We start from the raw sequence: 23,770 nt of genomic DNA, 5'->3' as shown, positions 1-23,770 counted from the left end.
GGTCCCATTGTGTTAGTTTCTGTTGCTATTGTGTTGCAGATGGGTCCTATTGTCAAAGACTGAATTTCTGCCTCTGGCCCATTAACCAAGGAGGGGAGGCAGGAAGATGGGAGTTGCTTTGTCTTTAAAACACGTTTCTCCATTTCTCAACCAGGGAAACATAATATTCTGCCTTTTTAATATTTCCTAAAATATTTCATTCTTCCAGGAAAGGGGTGGAGAAAGACAACATAGTGGCATATTATAGATACAGATCCCCCCTCCCCCCAAATGAAAAAGAACAAGGAATGGACAGGACCAGGATTAAGGTGGGGGAGAAAGGAAGGATTCAAGAAGTCCCTGCTGCTGTTGCCAGCTTGGTGCTTTAGCTGTCTGAGGCTGATGGGCTGCTTTCTACATTTGATTCCAGAAAAAATAATCCTCCTTAAAACAAAAATAAATCCAGTTCATGAAAGGGAGAGAAATATCCAAGGTTGGTACTGTAGGAAGTTAGCACCCACCCCTTTCCTGGAAAAGTGAAATATTTTAGGAAATATGAAAAAGACAGAATATTATATTTCCCTGGATGAGAAATGGAGAAGCATGTTTTGAAGCAGCTCCCATCTTCCTGCCCCCACCCTTTGTCAATGGGCCATTAAGGCCTGGGCCAGTCTATCCTACATAACAAAGATCTGCCTCCTTCAGGCAGAGCCATAGTAGGAATTGCCAAAGATCCAACAAAGATAGGATTAGCCCTCTACACAATAGCAGCAGAAACTCACCACATGTGACCTGGGAAGCCCATGTGACCATCAGCCAGCAAGGCTAGCTAAGACCCCCACCCCCTGGGAGTCTGACAACCAATCAGGATACTCTTTCGGGGCCCCAAGAAATGCAAAGCCAGAAAGAGCATAAAAAACCGTGGACTCGCTGTATTCCTCCCTTTTTCTGTTCAGGAACTCAAGCCATGTGATCCTGTCCACCACTAAACCATCTTTCCAAGCAGTCTCCATGTTTCCAGTGTCTTTTTCCCCACTTGGAGCAGAACCCAGAAGGATATTTCTTCCAACAGTACAATTCTCCCAGAAAAACGAAGAGGCCCTGGTTTTGTAATAACTAACCCTACCAAGGCCAACCGAGGTTGCAAGCTTTTTCTCCCTCCCGTTGGGCGTTTATTTTTTTTGGGGGGGGGGGGTTTCTGCAATGCTTCCTTGCAGCATTTAGCATTCTTTCCCGGCCGAAACGGATCATCATTCAAGAGGACATTTTCATTCCAAGCTGCTGCCCGCAGGTTGCATCTCCAGCCCGAGCTCTATTTTTAGCTCAGCTCCTTCATTGCTATTGATCCTAGTCAACCTTTGTTAATTAGATAGACACAAACACCCGCAGAATTTGCGACTCATTTATCAATTGTCTTCAGCATCTCTATCCTCCCACCCCCCACCCCCTCCTGGGGGAGATGTCAGCCAGAGACCTCCTTGCGACAAGCTATTGATCTCTGTGCCACAACTTTTACTCCGGTGTCGCAGGCTATTTATAGAAATCGCAATCTGCAATTCCCTTCGCCTGCTTCCTTATTGGGTATCCGAAAGAGCCGACATCAATCAGAAATTGACTGGGCGAAAAGAGTCAAAGCGATGCTGGTTGCAGAGGAATGCTAGGCGTGCAACTTCCATCTTAGGGTTTCACTGCAGGAAGGTGAGGTGAGAGAAAAAAACAGGATTTGCAACCAAGTCGAGAAAAAAAGTCTCGTGTGAAAGGTTCCCACCAAGTCACATCACTGGTTTATCTACTCTTGTCTTGATTGCACCATCATGGTATCCTCCAGATGGATTATAACTCAATCAATCAATCAATCAATCAATCAATCAATCAATCAATCAATCAGAATAGAACTGGAAAAAAATCACTTCTGACAGGTCCTCGGACTTTTGACTGGTCCTCACACTTATGACCATCCTCACATTTATGCCTGTGCAGCATTCTTAACAACCATGTCCCTCATTTCACAACTGCTTCTCTTCAACATGATGATAAGATAGGGCAAAAAACGTAAAATGTGAGGACACTCGTAAATTCGAGGACTGGTGAAAAGTGCGAGGACCAGTCAAAAATAACTTTTTCAGCCCTCTGAGTAGTCCCTGTGCACAAAAGGACTACCCAGAGGGCTGAAAAAAGTGATTTCTGACAGGTCCTCGCACTTTTGACCGGTCTTCGCAGTTATGACAGGTCATCATTTATGCCCATTGTAGCATTCTTAACAACCGTGTCACTCATTTCACAACTGCTTCTCTTCACCATGGTGACAAGATAGGGCAAAAACGTAAATTGTGAGGACAGTCGTAAGTTCGAGGACTGGTCAAAAGTGCGAGGACCAGTCAAAAATAATTTTTTCAGCCCCCTGAGTAGTCCATATGCATAAAAGGATACAGCAATAGAGAGGGATGAAGGAAGGGAAAGAAAATTAGAGTAGGAGTGAGGGTAAGGGAGGGAGGAAGAGAGGAGGAGAAGGAGAAAGGAAGAGGAAGTAGGGAGAAGAAGAAGAGGGGGGGAAGAGAACCACTGCTCTAGAGGCAAGCTGTTCCATTGGTAAATTGTTCTCACTGTTAGGAAGTTTCTCCTCAATTCCAGGTTGCTTCTCTCCTTGATCAGTTTCCACCCATTGTTTCTTGTCTTGCCTTCAGGTGCTTTGGAAAATAAATTGACCCCCTCTTCTTTGTGGCAGCCCCTCAAAAATTGGAACACTGCCAACATGTCACCCCTAGTTCTTCTTTTCTCTAGACTGGCCATACCCAGTTCCTACAATTCTTCTTCATATGTTTTGGTCTCTAGGACTTCAATCATCCCAGTTGTTCTTCTTTGCACTTTTTCCAAAGTCTCAACAACTTTTTTGTAATGTGGTGACCAAAACTGGATGCAGGATTCCAGCTGTGGTCTTACTAAGGGTTTATGAAGAGGTACTAATACTTCACGTGATTTTAATTCTATATCTCTAATGATAACTCCATTATGCCCAGCTATTTGGACACTATAGTCCGCTCATCTTAAAGTAAGGTAAAGGTAAAGATTCCCCTCGCACATGTGCGAGTCGTTCCTGACTCTAGGGGGCGGGACTCTAAACTCCACAGGTGCACGGAACGCTGTTACCTTCCCACCAAAGGTGGTCCCTATTTTTCTACTTACATTTTTTACGTGATTTCAAACTGCTAGTTTGGCAAAAGCTGGGACAAAGAACTGGAGCTCACCCCGTTATGTGGGCACTAGGGATTCGAACCGCATTTTTTTCCCTACAACCTCTTCAGCCAAAGAGGTTGTAGGAAAAATGCTTTTAAAAGCTTCTGACGATCCCAGCTGAGCTGCATGATCATCAGAGGCCTTTTTTTTTACTTTTAAAAGCATTTTTTCGGCCAAAGAGGTTGTAGGGAAAATGCTTTTAAAAGCCTCTGACAATCCCAGCTGAGCCGCGCGATCATCAGAGGCTTTTTTTTTACTTTTAAAAGCATTTTTTCGGCCGAAGATGTTGTAGGAAAAAATGCTTTTAAAAGCCTCTGACGATCCCAGCTGAGCCGCACGATCATCAGAGGCTTTTTTTTTTTACTTTTAAAAGCATTTTTTCGGCCGAAGAAGTTGTAGGAAAAATGCTTTTAAAAGCTTTTGGCGATCCCAGCTGAGCCTAGCGATCATCAGAAGCTTTTTTTTTTTTACTTTTAAAAGCATTTTTTCGGCCGAAGAGGTTGTAGGAAAAATGCTTTTAAAAGCCTCTGACGATCCCAGCTGAGCCGCACGATCATCAGAGGCTTTTTTTTTTTACTTCTAAAAGCATTTTTTCGGCCGAAGAGGTTGTAGGAAAAATGCTTTTAAAAGTTAAAAAAAAAAAGTGCCTCTGATGAGGTGGGCGGGGTTAGCGAGCAACGACCAGGCCGGGGACTGGTTTGGGGGCGTGGCCAGCCAATGTTATTACTGGTTCTCCAAACTACTACAAATTTTTACTACCGGTTCGAACCGGGAGCAACCTACCACTGGTATGCGCGGAAGGTTGGGCGCATGTGTGGAAGGCCGGCGCGCTCACAAATCGGGCACGCACACATGGCGAACTGGTAGTAACAAAATGTGAAACCTACCGCTGCCTTTATCTGCCCTGAATTCTTGTCTAAATCATGAATTTTGGGTCAGCATAACAGATTTCAGTCCCTGAATTTCAACTAACACATCCCCATTCATTTATCCTTCTCCACTTCTCATGTTTCTATCTTGGAGGGATGGACACATGGGAAGATGAGGCAGTCAAACTATTTTCCAAAGCACTAGAAGGCAAAACGTGAAATGATGGTTGGAAACTAACCAAGAGAAGCAACCTAGAATTAAGAAGAAATTACCTAAAGGTGAGAGCAATCAACCAATGGAATAGCTTGCCTTCAGAAGTTGTGGGTGCTTCATCACTGAAGGGTTTCAAAAAGAGACCTCCAAGCAGGGGTGAAATCCAGCAGGTTCTGACAGGTTCTGGAGAACCGGTAGCGGAAATTTTGAGTAGTTCAGAGACCTGGCAAATACCACCTCTGGGTGGCCCCAGAGTGGGGTGGGAATGGAGATTTTGCAATATCCTTCCCCCAGGAGTGAGGAGGGAATGGGGATTTTGCAGTATCCTTCCCCTGCCACGCCCACCAAGCCACGCCCACAGAACCAGTAGTAAAAAAAATTGAATTTCACCTCTGCCTCCAAGGTCCTAACTCTATTATTCTATATTCTAGGTTCTAGGTCTGCTCACTCTAAAAATCGCAGTTAAAGTGACGCTATATCCAACTACTCCGGGATTAACTTTAGTGTAGTCTTTTAGTAACGTGCACATCTTCTTAAAACACTGTGCAAAAGTCATTCCAAACCGCTATTTTATGCATTATGGTAATGGATTTTTATTTATAGCGCGGTGTTTGATAAATGCACTGCATTTATCGATTAGGGATACACCGGCTTTTAGAACTAAGTGAAAAAAGATAGGCAACAATTAACACCAAAACGGATGCTTTTTGTAATGTTTTATTAATGCATCCCTACCTAGTAGCCGAGGAATGGAGAAGAGAAATAATTTGAGGCACTGAAAACATTGGCATATGGCAAACCTTTCCTTTCTGTCTGGGGGAACTTGCCATGAGAAAATATTAAGTCGCATGGTTTGCGTGACTGTGACTCAGTAAATGTGTATCGGGTATTGACTGGCTCTTGGCACACCACACATTTAACTATGTCGTGTGGCCAGGTGGTGTGCCTTTGAAACAGGCTAACCCAAATAAATGAGCCAAACTCTTCAAAAGTGCCTAGCTTTAGCTTGAAATTGTCTTACGGCTGTTTGGGGGCTAAAGTAGATCGAACTGGTTACTTGTTGAATGGTTTACTGTTCCTCTTATTAGTCAAGGCCAAGTTTTAGAGCATCAGGGTTGTGTTTGACCTCGGGGATGGGTTGGTATAGGCATGGCTGGGGTGGGCATGGCCAGCTCAACGACACTCGTGTCAGGGGCACCTGTGGTGGCCAAGTGCTAAGGCAGGACTTCTCTCAGACCCTCCCTCCCTCTCATTATAATCTTCCTTCCTTCCTTCCTTCCTTCCTTTCTTCCTTCCTTCCTTCCTTCCTTCCTTCCTTCCTTCCTTCCTTCCTTCCTTCCTTCCTTCCCTGCCTTCCTTCCTTCCTTTTCTTCTTTTTCTTTCCCTCTTCATTCTCCTTTCTTCTCCTTCCCCACTTTCCTTATTTTTCCTTCCTTGCTCTCTTCCCATCTTCCCTTCTTTTTCTTTGTCTTTCCTCTTTCCCCTTTCCTGTCCCTTCTTTCATTTCTCCTTTTGTTTTGCTTTTAGTTTGTTTTGCTAGCCCTCTGCCAGCAAAAGCAGAGCTCTGTTTTCACTAGCAGAGGCACCCCGTGTGTGTGTGTGTGTCCTTGGCTGTATCCAGGACAGCCCCGTGGGCCAGACCTTTTTTTTAAAAAAAAAAAATTGATTTATATGCCGTCCTTCTCCGGAGACTCAGGGCGGCTTACAATGCATTAAGCAATAGCCTTCATACTTTTGTATATTTATACAAAGTCAGCCTATTGCCCCCACAATCTGGGTCCTCAATTTACCTACCTTAGAAAGGATGGAAGGCTGAGTCAACCTTGAGCCTTGGCAAGATTCGAACCTGCAGTAATTGCAGGCATCTGGTCTTAATAACCAGCTTAATAACAGGGTGCCTTAGAGCACTGTACTACCAAGGCTCTTTACCTTGAGTTCGACACCCCTGTTGTAGAGAGATCTTACCCTCTGCAAATAGACTTGGGCTGGATTGATGTTTCCCAAACCTGTCAACTAAATATCTATAGACCCTTCACATCCTGGACATAAATTGTTTCAACTTCTACCCTCAAAACGAAGCTATAGGGCACTGCACACCAGAACAACTAGACACAAGGACAGTTTTTTCCTGAAAACCATCACTCTGCTAAACAACTCATTCCTGCAGCACTGTCAAACTATTTACTAAGACTGCATTACTATTCTTCTTCTCATCCTTCCTATTACCTATCTCCTCTCACTTATGACTATAACCTTGTTACTTGTATCTTTACAATTTATAATGTTTTATTTAGTTTCCTAGTATGATTTGATCGCTTATTTAGTATCGTATGACTATCACTAAGTGCTGTATCTTATGATTCTTGATGAATGTATCTTTTATGTACACTAAGAGCTTATGCACCGAAGACAAATTCCTTGTGTGTCCAATCACACTTGGTCAATAAAGAATTCTATTCTATTCTATTCTATTCTATTCTATTCTATTCTATTCTATTCTATTCTATTCTATTCTATTCTATTCTATTCTATTCCATTCCATTCCATTCCATTCCACTCCACTCCACTCCACTCCATTCCACTCCTATTCTATTCTATTCTATTCTATTCTATTCTATTCTATTCTATTCTATTCTATTCTATTCTGTTCTGTTCTGTTCTGTTCTGTTCTATTCTCTTTTCTTTTCCTTTTTACTTTCTTTTCTTTTCTTTTTTTCTATTCTATTCTGTTCTGTTCTGTTCTATTCTATTCTATTCTATTCTATTCTATTCTATTCTATTCTATTCTCTTTTCTTTTCCTTTTTCCTTTTTCCTTTTTCCTTTTTCCTTTTTCTTCTCTTCTCTTCTCTTCTCTTCTCTTCTCTTCTCTTCTCTTCTCTTCTCTTCTATTCTATTCTATTCTATTCTATTCTATTCTGATAGGTGGACTTTAAATCCATGGCTGGCTGGGGAAGTCTTGAAGTCTACCCATCTTAAAAGTTGACAAGTTGGAGAAAGCCAAGTGTCTAGATGCTTCATTTCCCATCTCCATTTCAGTTCTGACCCACCTTCTTGTTGGGGCAACAGGTGTTTGAAAGGGATGGGATCGGATGAGATTCAGCCCCTGCTATCTTCTGTCAAAAGGCTAATGAAACTGCAAAGTTGTAGGGACAATATGAAACCGCATGGACAATGTCTGTCTTTGCAGGGAGAAGGGAAAAAGTCAATCGGGAAGCCAGACAGATGCAAGTTACTCAGGTAAGTTTTCCTCACCTGTGCAACCTCCCCTCAGTCGCTCTGTGTGTTTGTGCTGCATCGTTTGCTCGTGCACCCTCACACAACCTCCCCAACCTGCAGCCATGTGCATTTCCCAATCCTTACTGCACCTGTTGGGCGGCCTTTTGCATCCTAACTGATCTGCACCATAACCTCTCACACACGACGGTGCATGCTTCCTGACCCTCACCCCCCACTCATATACCTCTTGATCTCCCCAAACTCAGCAACAGCCACTTACCTGCCTGCTGGTCTTGGACTTGCAGCTTCCTGCTGGCTTCTCCAATGACTTTTTGCTTGTGGGAAGCTGGCAGGGAACATTGGCGATCATGACTGAGTAATTTAGGCTTCCTGCCGGCTTTCCCATTGACTTGTGAGAAGCTGTCAAGCCAGGAGTGTTGGAAATGATGATCACATGACTGCAGCTGTGGTGCTGAAGCAGCCACAACTTTTCCAAATCACCATCCCATTTGAGTAAAGGGTCCTGTAGCTTGGGTGCATTTTGTAATTTAGCCCCTTTGAGATACCTTGGTTCAGGAATTGTTTTATGATACACTGGTGCCCTCGATTAAAGGTTACAAACAGACATAGGAGTTTGAGTAGTATATACATTCTATTTCATGGAGTGGTGCAGTACGGTGCGGCGGCCTAGAGGCGGAGCTCTCGCCTCACAATCAGAAGGCTGTGAGTTCGATCCTAGGTAGAGGCAGATATTTCTCTCTCTGGGCACGACAGAATATATCTACTGAACAAAACTCTGCATGGGTGATAGGAAGAGCATCCGGCCATTAAAACACTCTGCTAGCTCCATTCAGTTGCCCAGACTCCACCCCGCAAGGGATTATGGAGTCATTGAATGAAGATGATACATTCTATTTCATATTCTTATTTTTTTCTAAGGGAAAGGAAAGAAGCATGTCTGAAGCATTGTGAGAACCAGATCAGTCATGGAAACCTAAAGCATAATTTGGATGAGAATGTTAGAAACATTGTTTTTCAGTTATTTATTATATATATTTTTAAAGAATATAATAAATAAATCACATAAAAGAGAAAATCAGGCACAGAGAGCGCAAAGTGGGTCGATAAACAACCATTTGAGATAAACTACTATATTCCAAGACCTCATTAGGAATTCGTTTTACATTTTCTACTCAAAATCTACACATCTCCATTGAGCTTTAAACTAAACACACTTGGTTAACATAGTTCACATCATTAAGAGAAAGTGCGAACAGTAAATAATGCATTCCACTAACCCTATGAATTATAGAACAAATTAAAATAGGGCCTCTAAAAATCAAATTTTGAGCGTAGCACAGTTTCACGTATGAATTGTAAGAAACATTCCTAACACAGGGAACTACTAATTTTATTTTCTCAAAAGGACCTACCGTATTTTTTGGAGTATAAGACACACCTTTCCCCCCCCCTAAAAGGGGGTGAAAATTTAGGTGCACCGAATGTAGCTCCGCCCACCCACTGGCCCCCATCCTTTGGCCTCTGCCTCCCATCAATTTACCTCATTGCAGCAAGCAGCAAGAAGAAACAGCTCGTTTCAGCGTCAGCACAGCCTAATTAGCACAAGTTGATTGGATCGGCCTCCCGACTCTCAGCTGTTTTGCTCTCAGCAGTTTTGCCGGCCTCTGCTGCTTGCTGCAAGGAAGAAAATTGCTGGAGCAGATTTTTTTTCCCCCTTGTGCTAATCAAGCTATGCTGAAAATGAAAATGAAAGTAAAGCAGGCTGTTTGCTGCAACGAGGCAAAATTGCTCAGAGGCAGAGGGAGATTTCTTTTTCTTCTTTTCCTCCCCAAAAAGGGCAGGTGCATCTTATAGTCTAGTGCATCTTATACTCTGAAAAATACGGTAATCTGTGATGCTGGCCTGAACATGGATAATTTGCTTATTTGTTTGCTTTCCAGTTATTTATTTTTCCGAGTTTTCTTGTTCTGCAGGCACTCATAGCAGAATCTATGCTTCTTTCCGTTAATTTTCTTCTTATCACAGCAACACCATCATAAAGTAGATGCTGGATTGATTGCATGAGATAATTAATGGAGCAATGTTGGTGAATTGTCCAAGTCATGTAAAAAAAAAAAATAATAATGGAGAAAAATGGGTAAATCCCAGGTGTACGCTTAACACTTCATCTATAAGCTTATGAAAGTTATTGTGAGGGACGCTGCATTGGACAGAGGATGAGACTGAAGGATCTCTAAGGCTCCTTCCAACTTTGTGATCTGATCATTTTATAACTGGTGCCTGTTCTGTGAGTTTACACACAAAAAAAATCTCCGGTGTCGAAAACTTGTTCTGTGGAAGCCAGAAAAAGAACAGGGATGAAAGAATTCAGACTGGGATGCTATTTGCGTAGAATCAATGTTGATACCACAACCAATTTCCTATAAACTACTCAATTTTTGTTCCAAAACCAAATGCATAACAGACTAAAGACATGAAGGAAAGGAAAGGCTTTTATAATGGATATTATATTTTTACACTCCAGGGCCTCAGAACCTTGCAGGAAGACTATCTCTGAATAACAGAGTTGGAAGGGACCTTGGAGGTCTTCTAGTCCAACCCTCTGCTCACACAGGAGACGTATACCATTCCAGACAAGTGGCTGTCCAGTCTCTTTCTTAAAAGTGTCCGGTGATGGAGCCTCCAAAACTTCCAAGAACTCAACTACAATTTCAAGTTGAACTTCAAGAAGACAACCTCAACTTCACGACTTCAAGAATGTCTCAAGAACTTTTTGGTTTCAGACATGGAAACCAAAACTTACGTTTGCTTAGCACATGTACTGTATATGCCATTTGTGTTATGGTTCCAGGCGAATCTGAGAGGCTCGCAACTTCATGAAAATAAATTCGGATGGTTTTCATTAATTAACCTGCAAATAAGTGGGAAAAACCGCCATGCTGGACACCACTTTTCATGTGATCTTGTCTATTGGGATGGTCCTCGAACAAGAGGGGTGACTAATGAGATTGCACCATGGCTCATTTCCTGGGGTTGACGATATCCAGAACTACTGTATAAAGCAAGCAAGGGAGTCATTCACCTAACCAGCTGAACTTCAAACGTAGGATGAAGAAACATTCAAAGTTGTGTCAATGCAGTTGCGAGGTGTAAAGCTGGTGTGCAAACACAACTTCAGTGCCATGCTTAGTGGCATCCCTAATCCACTCTCTGAAGCTATAATCTTTGTATTGCATGGGGAAAATTACTTGTTACGGATCATTCTGTTGGATTGGTTCAAACATTATTCTAAACATTGCCTTCGTTTGTGAAACATTCTACTGTTCACTTGGAAGATCCCCCAGAGTAGGTTGTCTCTACTCCGGGGGCCTCCAAACTTGGCAACATTAAGATTTGTGGACTTCCCAATTCCCAGAATCCCCCAGCCAGCATGGATTCTGGGAGTTGAAGTCCACAGAATTCTGGGAGTTGACAGAATTCTGAAATCCACAGAATTCTGGGAGTTGAAGTCCACAAGTCTTAAGATGGCCAAATTTGGAGGCGCTGCTCTACTCATGTCCCTTGAAAGATCTCCCAGAGTAGGTTGCCTCTAGTCTGGTCAACCAAATCAAGAGAATTCCTACTCATAGTCTTACGACCTGGAAGGCAAAATGCAAAGAGAAAAAAAAACAACAACAGGGGGAAGACTGGCAAAAATGCAAGCTTAAACACTCATTCTTAAAAATAAAGAAACAGGACTCTTTCTGAGGGCCTGAAGAAGAGACCAAGCAGTCAACCACTATCCCTGCTGATCCAACCTAGGATTAAAATGTCACATCTGCATGAGCAACAATAGAGTTGAAATAGCACCCGCTTGTTTTATAAGGCAAATTAAAATAGATCCTACTTGTTTGTTTTCACGGAGCAGGGTCTCTCACACACATGTAAACAACACATAGAAACCCATAAATTTATGGATAGCTCAGCAGACTAATGCATTGTAATTTAACTCCAGCTGTCTGCAATTAGTAAGTTCGAATCTTGCCAGGCTCAAGGTTGACTCAGCCTTCCATCCTTTATAAGGTAGGTAAATTGAGGACCCAGTTTGTGGGGGCAATAAGCTGACTTTCTATAAATATACAAAACTATGAAGGCTATTGCTTAACGCATTGTAAGCTGCCCTGAGTCTCCGGAGAAGGGCGGCATATAAATCAAATTAAAAAATAAATAAATAAATTAGCTCAATTGTGTTTCTTTCTTTCTTTCTTTTTTTTTTTTTACAGATTAACAGAGTTGGAATGGATCTTGTAGGTCATCTAGTCCAACCCCCAGCCCAAGCAGGAGACCCTGTACCATTCCTGACAGATGGCAGTCCAGTCTCTTCTTGAAAGCCTCCAGTGATGAAGCTCCCACAACTTCTGAAGGCAACTTCTGTTCCATGGGTTGATTGTTCTCACTGCCAGAAAATTTCTCCTTATTTCTAGTTTGAATCTCTCCTGGTTCAGTTTCCATCCATTGTTCCTTCTCTGGCCTTCAGGTGCTTTGGAAAATAGGATTATTATTTTTTTTAGTAATGTGTAAATATGAATTTGGGCTGTGATATTTCCCTACAGCCTTGTTTCTTTGCCCTTACCAGCATCCTAATGGGTGTTTCACACAATTAAGGTTGGGAGATTCAGGTCTGCCACCAAGCAGAACCTCGGCAGAAGTAGCTACCACCAGTTTTGGCTTTTCAAGATGTGAGCAACGGATACGCACAAACCTGTTAGAAAACATGTTTTCCTCCTTCCTTGTGTGTAATCCTAAGAGGTGACAATTTCGTCTTGTTCAGTGCTTTAATTTTGAGACACTGGATGGAACTGCAGCTTCTTTGTGTCCTCTTGCTTGACTTTTGTGGTCTCCTTCTCTCTCACACACACAAATTGCTTTCATGCCTTAACTTTGAAAGGAAGGATGCAAATCTTCGGAAATTTGATTATTTTGTAGAACGTAAGACAACCCAGAGCCGCTCTCCAAGGGGGAATGGGTGGTTAAGAAATATGACGTGTATGTTAAGGATATTGGTGTTGTGTTACCAACCAGCAGAGTAAATGCACAAGGAAACAATGAATAAGAGATATGCAAACTGGTTTATCAAATAAGCAAATAAATAAAATAACTCGCCCTCGATTAAAACTGAAGATTAGTTGCAAACCAAGAATTTTGAAACTACTTTCTCGCCCAATAATGTGGATTCTTTGGTGGTTTCAGTGAATGTCGTCTTTGTAACTGAGGTGTGAGTGTGACTGAACACACAAGCACTACTGAGGAAGAGAGGAAACTGGATTTGAAGTTCATCCAGATTCCAGAGCAACAGTAGGTCCTTCCATTCCTTGAGCCTGCAGTTTCAGAAAATCTACATATCTCAAAGGTGCTTTTTTCAAGAGGCAACTTTCTTTGAAGATGTTTAACTGAAGAAGCTTTGTGGATGAGAAGCCAGAAGTCTTCAAAGAAAGTCCAGTTGCCTTTTGAAAAAGCATCTTTGGGGCAACCATGACCTGGATCAGGGGTCTCCAACTTGACGACTTTAAGCCTGGCGGACTTCAACTCCCAGAATTACCCAGACAACAAAGCTCTCAGAATTACCCAGCCAGCAAAGCAAAGCTGGCTGGGTAATTCTGGGAGTTGAAGTCCGCCAGGCTTAAAGTCGCCAAGGTTGGAGACTCCTGACCTGGATGACTGAGACTCCCCATAGACAGATTAGTCTAGGTAACTGTTCACTTATCTTGAAGTAGACAACTTCAGATTTACTCTTCTGAGCCCGGTTCCATGAGTTTGCAGCCAATCCTACGGTTGGCAAGTTTGAAACGCGGAGTAAGCAAAGTGCCATTGACTTTCCGCTTCGGGGCTGCGAAAGATCAGGCAGCGGAGGTAGGAGGAGACCAGGTGGCACCTTCTGCAGATCTTTGTCCAGCGGCCAACCCGAAACAGCCCAGAATCCCCCTCCTCCACTTGGCTACGCGGACAGGCAATGAAGGGAGAGGAGGACATCGTCTCCCCACCAACCTACCAAGGCACCACGCCTTTGGATGAACCTGGGAGGCGCCTCCCGCCTACAGAGCCGGATTTGAAACCCAGAACAGAGGGGGGCGGGGCCGGCTCAGGGGGCGGGGCCAGAGCCTGAGACAACGAGGCCGTGGATCTCAAGCCAAGGAGCCCAAAGAAGACTCGGCGGGCGAGGAGTCCAGCTTCTTCTTTCTTCCCCCGCCAGACAAGGTGGGTGGATGGGAGACGAGAGGGTGGGTGGGTGGGTGCGTGCCTTCCCCGGGACTGGCAAAGGCTCCGGTTTCTGGTTCAGTGAGCCGGGGAGGATGGGTTGTAGAGAGGGGGGCGGTGGTGGTATGTCCCCTGAATCAAGCCACGGTTTACACCTCCCTACTCTAATCTCAACTCTGAGACTGGAGCCCGAGTCGACCCGGAGGGGAGAGGCTGTCTCCACCCCTGCTGCCTGCCCCCGCGCCCTTCATGCCCCACGGTCTCGATCCTGGGGAAGGCGGAGGCTGGAAAAGGGAGGCGAGAGGCGAGTCTTCCCTTCGCTCCTGGGAAGCCTGCTGGAGCTGCTCACTCCTTGCAAACGCTCGGATTCCTCCAGACTTCCCGGGCGAAGGGGAGGGGAGGGCAATCGGGGTGGGGGCCAGCGAACCCTCCCTCTCCCGCGCCCCTAATGTTGGTGTCTTCTTTCTCCCAGCAGGGAGCCCCGGAAAGCCGCTGCGGGATTCAGACCAGCCCTTCCCTCGTTGCTGTCGCCTGCGAAAGGAAAGGAAAGGAAAGGAAGAAAGGAAAGGAAAGGAAAGGAAAGGAAAGGAAAGGAAGAAAGGAAAGGAAAGGAAAGGAAAGGAAAGGAAAGGAAGAAAGGAAAGGAAAGGAAGAAAGGAAAGGAAAGGAAAGGAAAGGAAAGGAAAGGAAAGGAAGAAAGGAAAGGAAAGGAAAGGAAAGGAAAGGAAAGGAAGAAAGGAAAGGAAAGGAAAGGAAAGGAAAGGAAAGGAAGAAAGGAAAGGAAAGGAAAGGAAAGGAAAGGAAAGGAAAGGAAAGGAAAGGGGCGGAGGCGGCGGGGAGGGGGGAGGTCAGCGGGCCATCACTCGCTTTGCAAGCGACTCCAAGCGCCCTCCTCCTCCTCCTCCTCCTCCTCTCCTCCTCCTCGCTGTTCTCTCTCCTCCCTTTCTCTCCTTTGGGGAAGGAGGGAGGGAGGGAGGGAGGGAGGGGGCCCCAGCCCTTCTGCAGAATGCAACCTCCCGAATCGAAGCTCCCGCACGCGCACCTGTCTCGGCGGACGCCCCAGCAGCTGGTCTGATCGATGAACGTTGCCTCGCCCTCCGCCGAGGTGGCTGCAGGCGGGCAGGCCGAACGAACGAACGAACGAACGAACGAACGAAAGAACGAACGGCCCCGGGCGGAATCAGTCCCCCCAGCTCCGCCGAAGTCGCTTTCTTTCCCGAGCCAAACCTTCCACCGGAGGGTTTCTTTTGTTCAGCGGCCCCAGCGCCAGCCAGCCAGCCAGCCAGCCAGCCAGCCAGGCAGGGCCAGTCGAGAGGGGCGGCACTCTCTCTCTCTCTCTCTCTCTCTCTCTCTCTCTCTCTCTCTCTCTCTCTCTCTCTCTCTCTCTCTCTCTCCCTTCGGGCTCTCCCGCCTCCCTTCCCCGCCTTCCCCCCTCCCCGCTCCAGCCTCTTCCCTAGTGGAGCAAGTCTTTCAAAAGTTGAGTTAAGCCAGAGGAGAGGTTGAAGGGAACCGAGGGCGGAGGAGGAAAGGGCGAAGAGCGACCCCAGCACCTGCCCCCGGGGATTGGGCGCTCCCCATACTCCGCCACTGCCTCCTCCACCCACCCCCACCCCCACCCCCGGCCCGACCAGGTTTGGGGATTCAGAAAGGAGGTCGGGTTCGAGGAGAGCTTCCTTCCCGGTTGTCCAGCTTCCCCAAGGCTTTGAGCGCAGGACCCCTTGGGAATAGCAGCTGGCCCGGGGTGGCTGTTCTCCGACTCCCGGTGCTCCTGTCTGGTGGAGCATTTGCATCTCGTTCCCCCAACACTTTTTCGGGTAGCGAGAGGAAGAGGAGGAGGAGGAGGATCTAAGGCAGTCGCCGGGTTTTGCAAGCTGTGGTCAGCCGTTCTCTCCCTTCCCAGAAGTTCTCTTTCCGTCCCCTCCGAGGTCCGGGAGCCTGGCCGATGCCGGGGAGGCCTCCTCCGGGGAAATCACCATTGGACTGGGCAGCACTGGCCACCCGCCGGCCGCTTCTGGAGAGACAGCCCAGCCGTGCCCGGGCTGGAAGAGGCGTGCCTCTCGGCCGTCTTTCGGATGGGTTTCTTCTCCCGCTCTGCCTCCCCCCCACCCCACCAAAGGAGTACCTCATTTAAGCCCTTCTGATGGGACCTCCGCATCCTTCCACCCCTCCCGGGGCTTAAGACCTGCCCTGGAGTAACCAAGCTTCGGAAAGGCAGCGCCTTCAGGAAAGAGAAGCGGAGGAGCAGAGAGAAAAAGAAAAAGAGAAAGAGAGAGAGAGAGAGAGAGAGAGAGAGAAGTAGAATCCGGGAGTTCTCGGCGCCACCGGTTCGACGGGAGTTTGCCAAGAGTGGGCGGCTTTGGCAGGGCTGGGCGAGAGAAAGCTTGTAGTTCAGGCCACGCGGGCCGGAGCTTCCCTTCCCCTTCCCGACGGCTCCAAGCTGGCTTGTTGAGGAGAGAGAGAGAGAGAGAGAGGCGCCGTTGATGGCCCTGCGCGCCGGGACGGCTTGCTTTGCGCAGCTCCTGCGCAGGGTTCGCCGGCTGCGCCTGCCGCTGTCCAGACGCTCCAGCAGCCTCCTCTGCCTCTCCGCCTCCCACGAAGCCGACCACGCAGGCGGAGAGCAGTCGCCGCCGCCGCCGCCGATTCAGCACCAAGGACAGCCGCCGTGCCGAGGGAGCCCGATTGCCCGTCGTTGCCGCCGCCCCGCGCTGCTCGCCTGGCGGGGCGGCTGCTTCGGGGCCACCCTGTCGGATCCGCGGGCGGCCAGGGGGGGACATGGTCCCCTCCGCGGGCCCTTCCTGGCGGCCATGAAGAGGCAGAACGTGCGGACTCTCTCGCTGATCATCTGCACGTTCACTTACCTGCTGGTGGGGGCGGCGGTCTTCGACGCCCTGGAGTCGGAGCACGAGCTGCGCGAGGAGGAGCAGCTGAAAGCGGAGGAGACCCGGCTGAAGGGGAAATACAACATCACCAGCGACGATTACCAGCAACTGGAAGAGATCATCATGCAGTCGGAACCCCATCGGGCCGGCGTCCAGTGGAAATTCGCCGGCTCTTTCTACTTTGCCATTACGGTCATCACCACCATTGGTAAGTCCCCCCCCTTCTCGGTGGGGAGTGGGGGGTGGGGGTGGGGGGGTGAAGGATGTCCTTGGGGGGTAGGGTGGGCGAAGGAGGCCAAGTCTTGCCTGAGCAATTGACAGGTGGAGCAGAAGGCAAAGAAGGGAAAAGTGGCTCAAGCTGAGATGAAGGGTTGGACGACTGTAGGATTGTGGGAAGAGAAGGCAAGGAAAAACCTTGGGGTGCGAGGCTGAAGTTTCACCCTTCCTTGAAGTTCTGGGGTTACCATCAAGAGTTTTCCCCCTTTCTTGAAATTCCCCAACTTGTGCTCCAGTCGTTCCCACTTGCCCATATTGCTGGGAAAAGTTTTCTCCATGACAAAGAACTAGGTTGGGAGTAAAAAAAACAGGGACTGGAAAGGTTTCGGAGGAAATTAACTGTTGCTTCCATCTCTCCACACCCATGTCTGGGAAGCAACACAAATCCAGAACATGTTTCCGCAGAAATACTAAGGAAATGCTTCTGGCATTGTTCATTGGCATGGATCCCTGACACAAAAAGACTTATTTAGAGGAGAATGTTAAGCAGAGCAACTTTTCAAAACAATTAGGCCTGCTATCCTAACGTACAAGCCCTGGGAACTACTTCTCAGACTTAGTCACCTGGGGGGATAGGTGTAGAAGGATTTGAGCTGCAAATTTAGTTTTTTTTTTTTTTTTTTAGTTTGATAACATCCATTTGCAAAACTTCCGTGGTTGTTCCTGGGCTGTTGTTATAAAATCATTTTTAATGAGCTAAATACGAAATCTTTACAAATGGGTAGTTTGGAAGACATTACACCTGAACTAAAGAGTTGTTGGGATACAAAGAACTCAGTATTATGTTTTTAACCGCTCCTTCTGATCACTTATTTTGGGAAGGAAGTGAATTGTCTAGAAAGTCTTTATGACTATCCTAGTTACAGGCTCATAGCTTCCCTTACTTCTTGTGAGAAAGAAAACAGTCAGCCATCAAGCAATATAACAACGCCGGGAGTATTTCTTTTTCAACGGTGGAACTCTTTAAAGAGTTAAATAAACTGTTTTTAGTGCAGTAGAATTGGCAGTTGGCTTCAGAGAAACTTCCCTTCCTCAATGTGGGTCTATCAACCCTATCAGCCCGAAACTCCTGGTTAAAAAGAAGTTGGCAAAAGAGCATAAAAATATCGAAGTGATGAGGTGCCCTCTCTAACCATTTTTGCAGCTGTTCCATCACAAGATGCGTATTTTTTAAAACCAACAGATATGTCTTCTTAGGACATTGCTACCTGTGGCAGTCCCAAAATATGACTTGGTTAATTATGCCTCGGTTCTATTGGGCGCGATGTGAACAAATAGAATTGTGTGATTAATCAAGATGGAAAATTATCACGTGGCTTGTCTTGTTGCACCAACGGAGTTATTAATACATGAACACGCTGCCTGTTTTCTAAAGGAAGGTCCATTTCATCTTAATTAGAATTGTCAGCGAGACAAACGACGCAGCTGCCACTTTCCTTTGGTTTACGTTTTGATGTGCTTACCTGCGGCAACGGATCGCTAACCGGACGGACGATCCAACACGCTTCTGTAATTGGTGTCTTCGTTCAAGGGGGAAAAAAGTTTTATCCGTGTCACATGTGTGCATTGGTTCCCTTCGTTCTTGCACAGTGGTCTCTCTCTTACCTTATCATGAAGATTCCCTGTGAATTTGCGGTCTCAATGGTTTTGGACTGGTTTTAACGTGTGCTTATTAGTGGAGAGGCTAGGAAGATCAAGTTAAAAATAACCATTCCAGCTGCTTCTTTTTATGGTGTTTTAATTTTTCTATTAATTCCAGTTAGTGGCCCTTTTAGAGCGTCTCTCTGCTACAGCAGTATCCAGTAGTTTGCTTTCATTTGGGCTGGCTATTAAGTTAATAACGCAGATAATAAGAGCAAGAGTTGAACAACGAGAGGGAAATCTTTTGTGCCGATAGAACCATTTGTTAAAAGCTTGCTGTCCTCAACATTTCTGAGCTGTTAATTTTAGTTGGAGACTTGAAATGCTGAGCTTCTGTGCCTCTGGAACGTAGCTAAGAATTTTCTCATTGTGTTAACCACAAAAAAAACAAAATCACCAAAGTGGCCAAGATTGTAAGTAATGCCACAACTTGGCAAGGCTCCATCAAGGGTGGGAATAACAGACTGTGTACCTTACCCATCCAACATTTCAACTGTAAGTTTTAAAAGTCTAGATAGTTTCAGTGGATGTTACAGATGGGGACTTAAAACAATTTATAGCAAAGGCAAGTCCTGCAGGTAGTTATAGATTTTGAAGGGAAATATAGTTGAAATCTGTAAAACTATGCAGAAAAGGGATTGGAAATATGTTGTTCTCTTACTCAGGGTGGAATCTGTAGTCCTTCATTGTAGAAAAATAATGCGGAAAACCAGAATGATAAAAGGAAGACTTTTCTATACACAATATAGAATTCAATTATGGAATTCCATTCTTTGACTATTTATCTATTGAGAGGTGTGGTGGCCTAGTGGTGAAGATACTTGCCTCCACTCGGAAGGTTGAGAGTTCAATCCTAGGTAGGAGCAGATGTTTCTCTCCTAGAACGCAAAGGAAAAAAAAATCTGCTGTCAACTCCACATAGGTGTCAGGAAGGGCATCTGGCCAGTAAATGCTCAGCTCCATCCAGTCACCCCAATTCTACCCTGAATACGGACCACATGTTTGTAAAAAAGGATTTATCTAACCATCCATCCATCCGTTGTGAGCTGCCTAGGTATTTCCTGAGATGAGTGGCTATAAAAATCTCTCTCTCTTTCTCTTTCTCTCTCTCCCTCTCTCTGTCATTCTCTCTCTCTCTTTGTCTTCCATCCATCCACCTGTCTAAGGAACTCTAGGCGGCCTACCAAATACTAGGTCACTGCATTCTATTCCAAGACCTGTTGGAAGAGCCAAAAACACCAGTGGGATCAAGGACTCAGAAAGGACGCTCTTCCAAAGGACAGGCTTAGCTATGGAGAAGACATGTCTCCTAAACTCCCTGGGTTATCACTAGAGCTGCAAAATGAAGCATCCCAACTCTCCCAGATATGACTGGTTGATAATAGGAGAGAGAAGGTCCCTTGGCCACGAGATGTTATGAAGGACATAGAAATGCCAAACCTTGATAGAAAGAGTTACCAATGGCTTCCGCCTTCCATATCAAGGCAACATTGCTATGTATAATGGTTTTTAGGAAGCAACAGTGATATATTTGCTTTTCTGTCCAGCTTCATGAACTGTCTGAATATTTCTGTGATACAAAATGCTGGACCAACCAATATAAACCTTGAACATTCACATGGTCACATCATTCTGCCTTAAATCAACGCACAACTTCTTTGTTGCCCAAGGATGCATAAATCCTTATGGTGAAATTAGTTGCCCGTGGAACGTATCAAAATCGATGGCAAATTAATCATGATTTAATTTCAGTCCTGCAGAATTCACAATCCAGGACTCTGTCTGAACAGCAACCAGGTTTGTGGTGGCATAAACTGATGAAATGGGTTAGGTTTGTACAACTAGCCAACATTAACCAACTAGCCAAGCTGTGGGACTGTATGTGCTAGATCTTCATTTATTGCTGTGTGAATGAAGTCACTGAAGTCAATAAACTGACTTTGTATAAATATACAAAAAGTATGAAGGCTATTGCTTAACGCATTGTAAGCCGCCCTGAGTCTCCGGAGAAGGGCGGCATATAAAAATAAAATAAAATAAAATAAAATAAAATAAAATAAAATAAATACTGTCAGAAGAAATAGATTAGCTTTCCCTCTTTAATGGGTGGACAGCTCTCCCTCCCTCACATATATTTTTCTTTTGATCTTTTTCGACTTTAGGGGAAATTTTTTTTTTTTCCAAGTTGAAAAAGCTGGTTGTTGACATGAAGGGTGCTGCTTTTGTTGAGTGTTTGATGGTGGTGTTGGGTGTTTTTTTTTTTTTAAATGTTTCTATTTTTAAACTCACCTTGAAGACATTGTTTGCTCTCAGTTTTTCAGTTGAGAAGTCACCTGGGTACCATTCAGAATTAAAAAAAAAAGAACATTTTGTAGCTCAGTGAGAAAAGATTTAGCATTTCATTGTGTCGGGACACTAGAATTTAAGTTGCAAATTTAATTTGTCTCATCTATGAATACATCTACTTGTACTTTCTAGATCTAGATTCCAGACTCTTATTCAAGATTGGGAGGGGAAAGGAATGAAATGATGATGATAATGATGTTGTTTCAAAGATTAACTTCTTTGGATAATAAATTGGCATTTGACTCTGAAATGGTTAAGGGTTTTGGAACCGTCTGTTTGTTTAAAACATTTAAACATCTAGAATTAAAATTATCTAATTTCCTCCCAGGCACTGTCCAAATTTGATAATCCCTTTTATAGTTTGATTATTAACATTTATTGCTAGGTACCGATTTTTTTTGTTTGTTTGAACCAAACCATTAAAGTGAAGTTCCAAGCTAAGAAATGTAGAGTATTGAAGGAAGGCAAATCAGTCACTAAGAAATAACTATGAGCACATGCTGTTAATGCTAGGATGATCTTCTTACAGATTATTGCTCAATTGTGTGATCAACTATGGATTAACGTCTGAAATGAAAGCTTGGTGAAGAAAACATCTTTTATCCTGGCATAGTTTGGAGATATTTCTATTTAAGATCATGTGAAGAGTTAATACCACTTTATAATGCCTTGGTAAGGCCACACTTGGAATCCTGTATCCAGTTTTGGTTGTCATGATGTAAAAAAAAATGTTGAGACTCTGGAAAGAGTGCAGAGAAGAGCAACAAAGATGATTAGGGGACTGGAGGCTAAAACATATGAAGAACGGTTGCTGGAATTGGGTATGTCTAGTTTAAAGAAAAGAAGGACTAGGGGTGACATGATAGCAGTGTTGCACTATCTCAGGGGCTGCCACGAAAAAGAGGGAGTCAAGCTATTCTCCAAAGCACCAGAAGGCAGGACAAGAAGTAATGGATGGAAACTAATCAAGGAGAGAAGCAACCTAGAACTAAGGAGAAATTTCCTGAGAGTTAGAACAATTATTAAGTGGAACAACTTGCCTCCAGAAGTTGTGAATGCTCCAACACTGGAAGTTTTAAAGAAGAGATTGGACAACCATTTGTCTGAAATGGTGTAGGGTTTCCTGCCTAAGCAGGGGTTGGACTAGAAGACCTCCAAGGTCCCTTCCAACTCTGTTATTCTATTCTATTCTAACTCCTGAGGTGCTTCATTTGCTGCCCTAAGCCCTAGCATGTTTTGTAAAGCATAGTTGTAAGCATGACTTAACGCAGCGTGTGGATGCACCCAATAATGGTTTATTCAATAAACTTGACTTATTCATAATGATTAATTAAATTTACACGCTGCTTGAGTCCCAATGACCTAGAACAAGGCTTCAACCCAGTCACTGCTTCTTAGCCTACAAGCCCAGTAACCAAAAGGGGTCTAATCTGTAAAATATCCCAAACTGACATCTGCAGCAAACCATGTTGATAGAAAAATAAGAACTTGAAAATTCTGTAATTACCTACTTGTATCTCACCACCTGGAAAAATATGTATGTCCCAGCATTTGTGGGACCATGTTTTACAACTATTTCCATTTCTCCTCCTACACACATCTATGATCATAAGGAATCACGGACGTGTGTATCTATGTGTTTGATACAAACTACCTAGTGGGATGCAGTGGCTCAGTGGCTAAGACACTGAGCTTGTCGATCAGAAAGGTCGGCAGTTCGGTGGTTCGAATCCCTAGCACCGCGTAGCAGTGTGAGCTCCCATTACTTGTCCCTGCTTCTGCCAACCTTGGTGGGAAGGTAACAGCGTTCCGTGCGCCTTCGGTGTTTAGTCATGCTGGTCACATGACCACGGAACTGTCATCAATCAGTGCTGGCTCTTCGGCTTAGAAATGGAGATTAGATAAATTGCTGGTAGGCCCAGAAGGAAAATTAATATCCAAAATATACAACTATCTACTAGAATTTGATAGGGTGGAGGAGGTGGTGAAAGAACCGATGATTGCATGGGCCAAAAATATAGGGAATAACAGATTTAGAAGATTGGGAAAAAATTTGGATCAAAAACTATACAATAACAAAATCTGCAGCCTATAAGGAAAATCAATATAAGATGTTTTACCGTTGGCATTTAGCGCCAGCAAGATTGGCCAAGATGTATCCAAATTTAAGTCCAAAGTGTTGGAAATGTAAATAGGTACAAGGTACCTTCTTTCATGCATGGTGGTTATGCCTGGAAGCGAAAAAGTACTGGATGAAGATACAAGGATGGCTGCAAGATCTAACCAATTGCCAAATAGAATTAAAGCCAGAACAGTTTCTCCTGGGAATATTTAAGACAAAATACGATAGAAAGATCCAATATCTGATCTTACATATACTAACAGCAGCAAGGACTGCATTTGCGCAATATTGGAAGGAAAATAGCACACCGCCAGAGGGATTAGTAATCCAAAAAATATTTGATTGCGCAGAAATGGACAAACTTACATTAGAGTTAAAGGAACAAGATGATTCGGATTATTATGTGGTATGGGAAAAATGGTACGAATGGATAGATCATAGAAATCAGAAATGGAAATATACATAAAGAAATAGAATGATTAGAAATAGAATGTATATAATGCATATACTGTACTGAATTTTGAATTTTATATAAACAATGTCACAGTTCTGTTAATTATATATTAGAGATATGTAAAGGGAAAATCGCAATTAAAAAAATGGAGATGAGCACCGCCCCCTAGAGTCGGGAACGACTAGCACATATGTGCGAGGGGAACCTTTACCTTCACCTTTTTAACCTAGTGTAAGGTTGCATTGCCAGCCCTGATCCTTTAACTTTTGTTATGCATTTTTAAC

At 44.5% G+C, this 23,770-nt stretch overlaps 1 protein-coding gene across 1 annotated transcript in view; it reads left to right on the top strand.

Moving 5' to 3' along the window:
• Window positions 1-16,414: 16,414 nt before the first annotated feature.
• Window positions 16,415-23,770, top strand: part of KCNK9 (potassium two pore domain channel subfamily K member 9) — a 127,682-nt gene continuing 120,326 nt past the window's right edge. Inside the window, exon 1 of the mRNA XM_034436030.3 lies at window positions 16,415-16,855. Coding sequence (XP_034291921.1) covers window positions 16,573-16,855 — 283 coding nt within the window. The 5' untranslated portion in view covers window positions 16,415-16,572. The remainder of the gene's footprint in view (window positions 16,856-23,770) is intronic.

Source organism: Pantherophis guttatus, chromosome 3 (assembly GCF_059756535.1).
Source record: "Pantherophis guttatus breed Tessera chromosome 3, ASM5975653v1, whole genome shotgun sequence".
Classification (NCBI taxonomy): Eukaryota; Metazoa; Chordata; class Lepidosauria; order Squamata; family Colubridae; genus Pantherophis; species Pantherophis guttatus.
The sequence above is the reverse complement of the archived record's forward strand: the minus strand, read 5'-3'. Positions and strand labels throughout refer to the sequence as shown.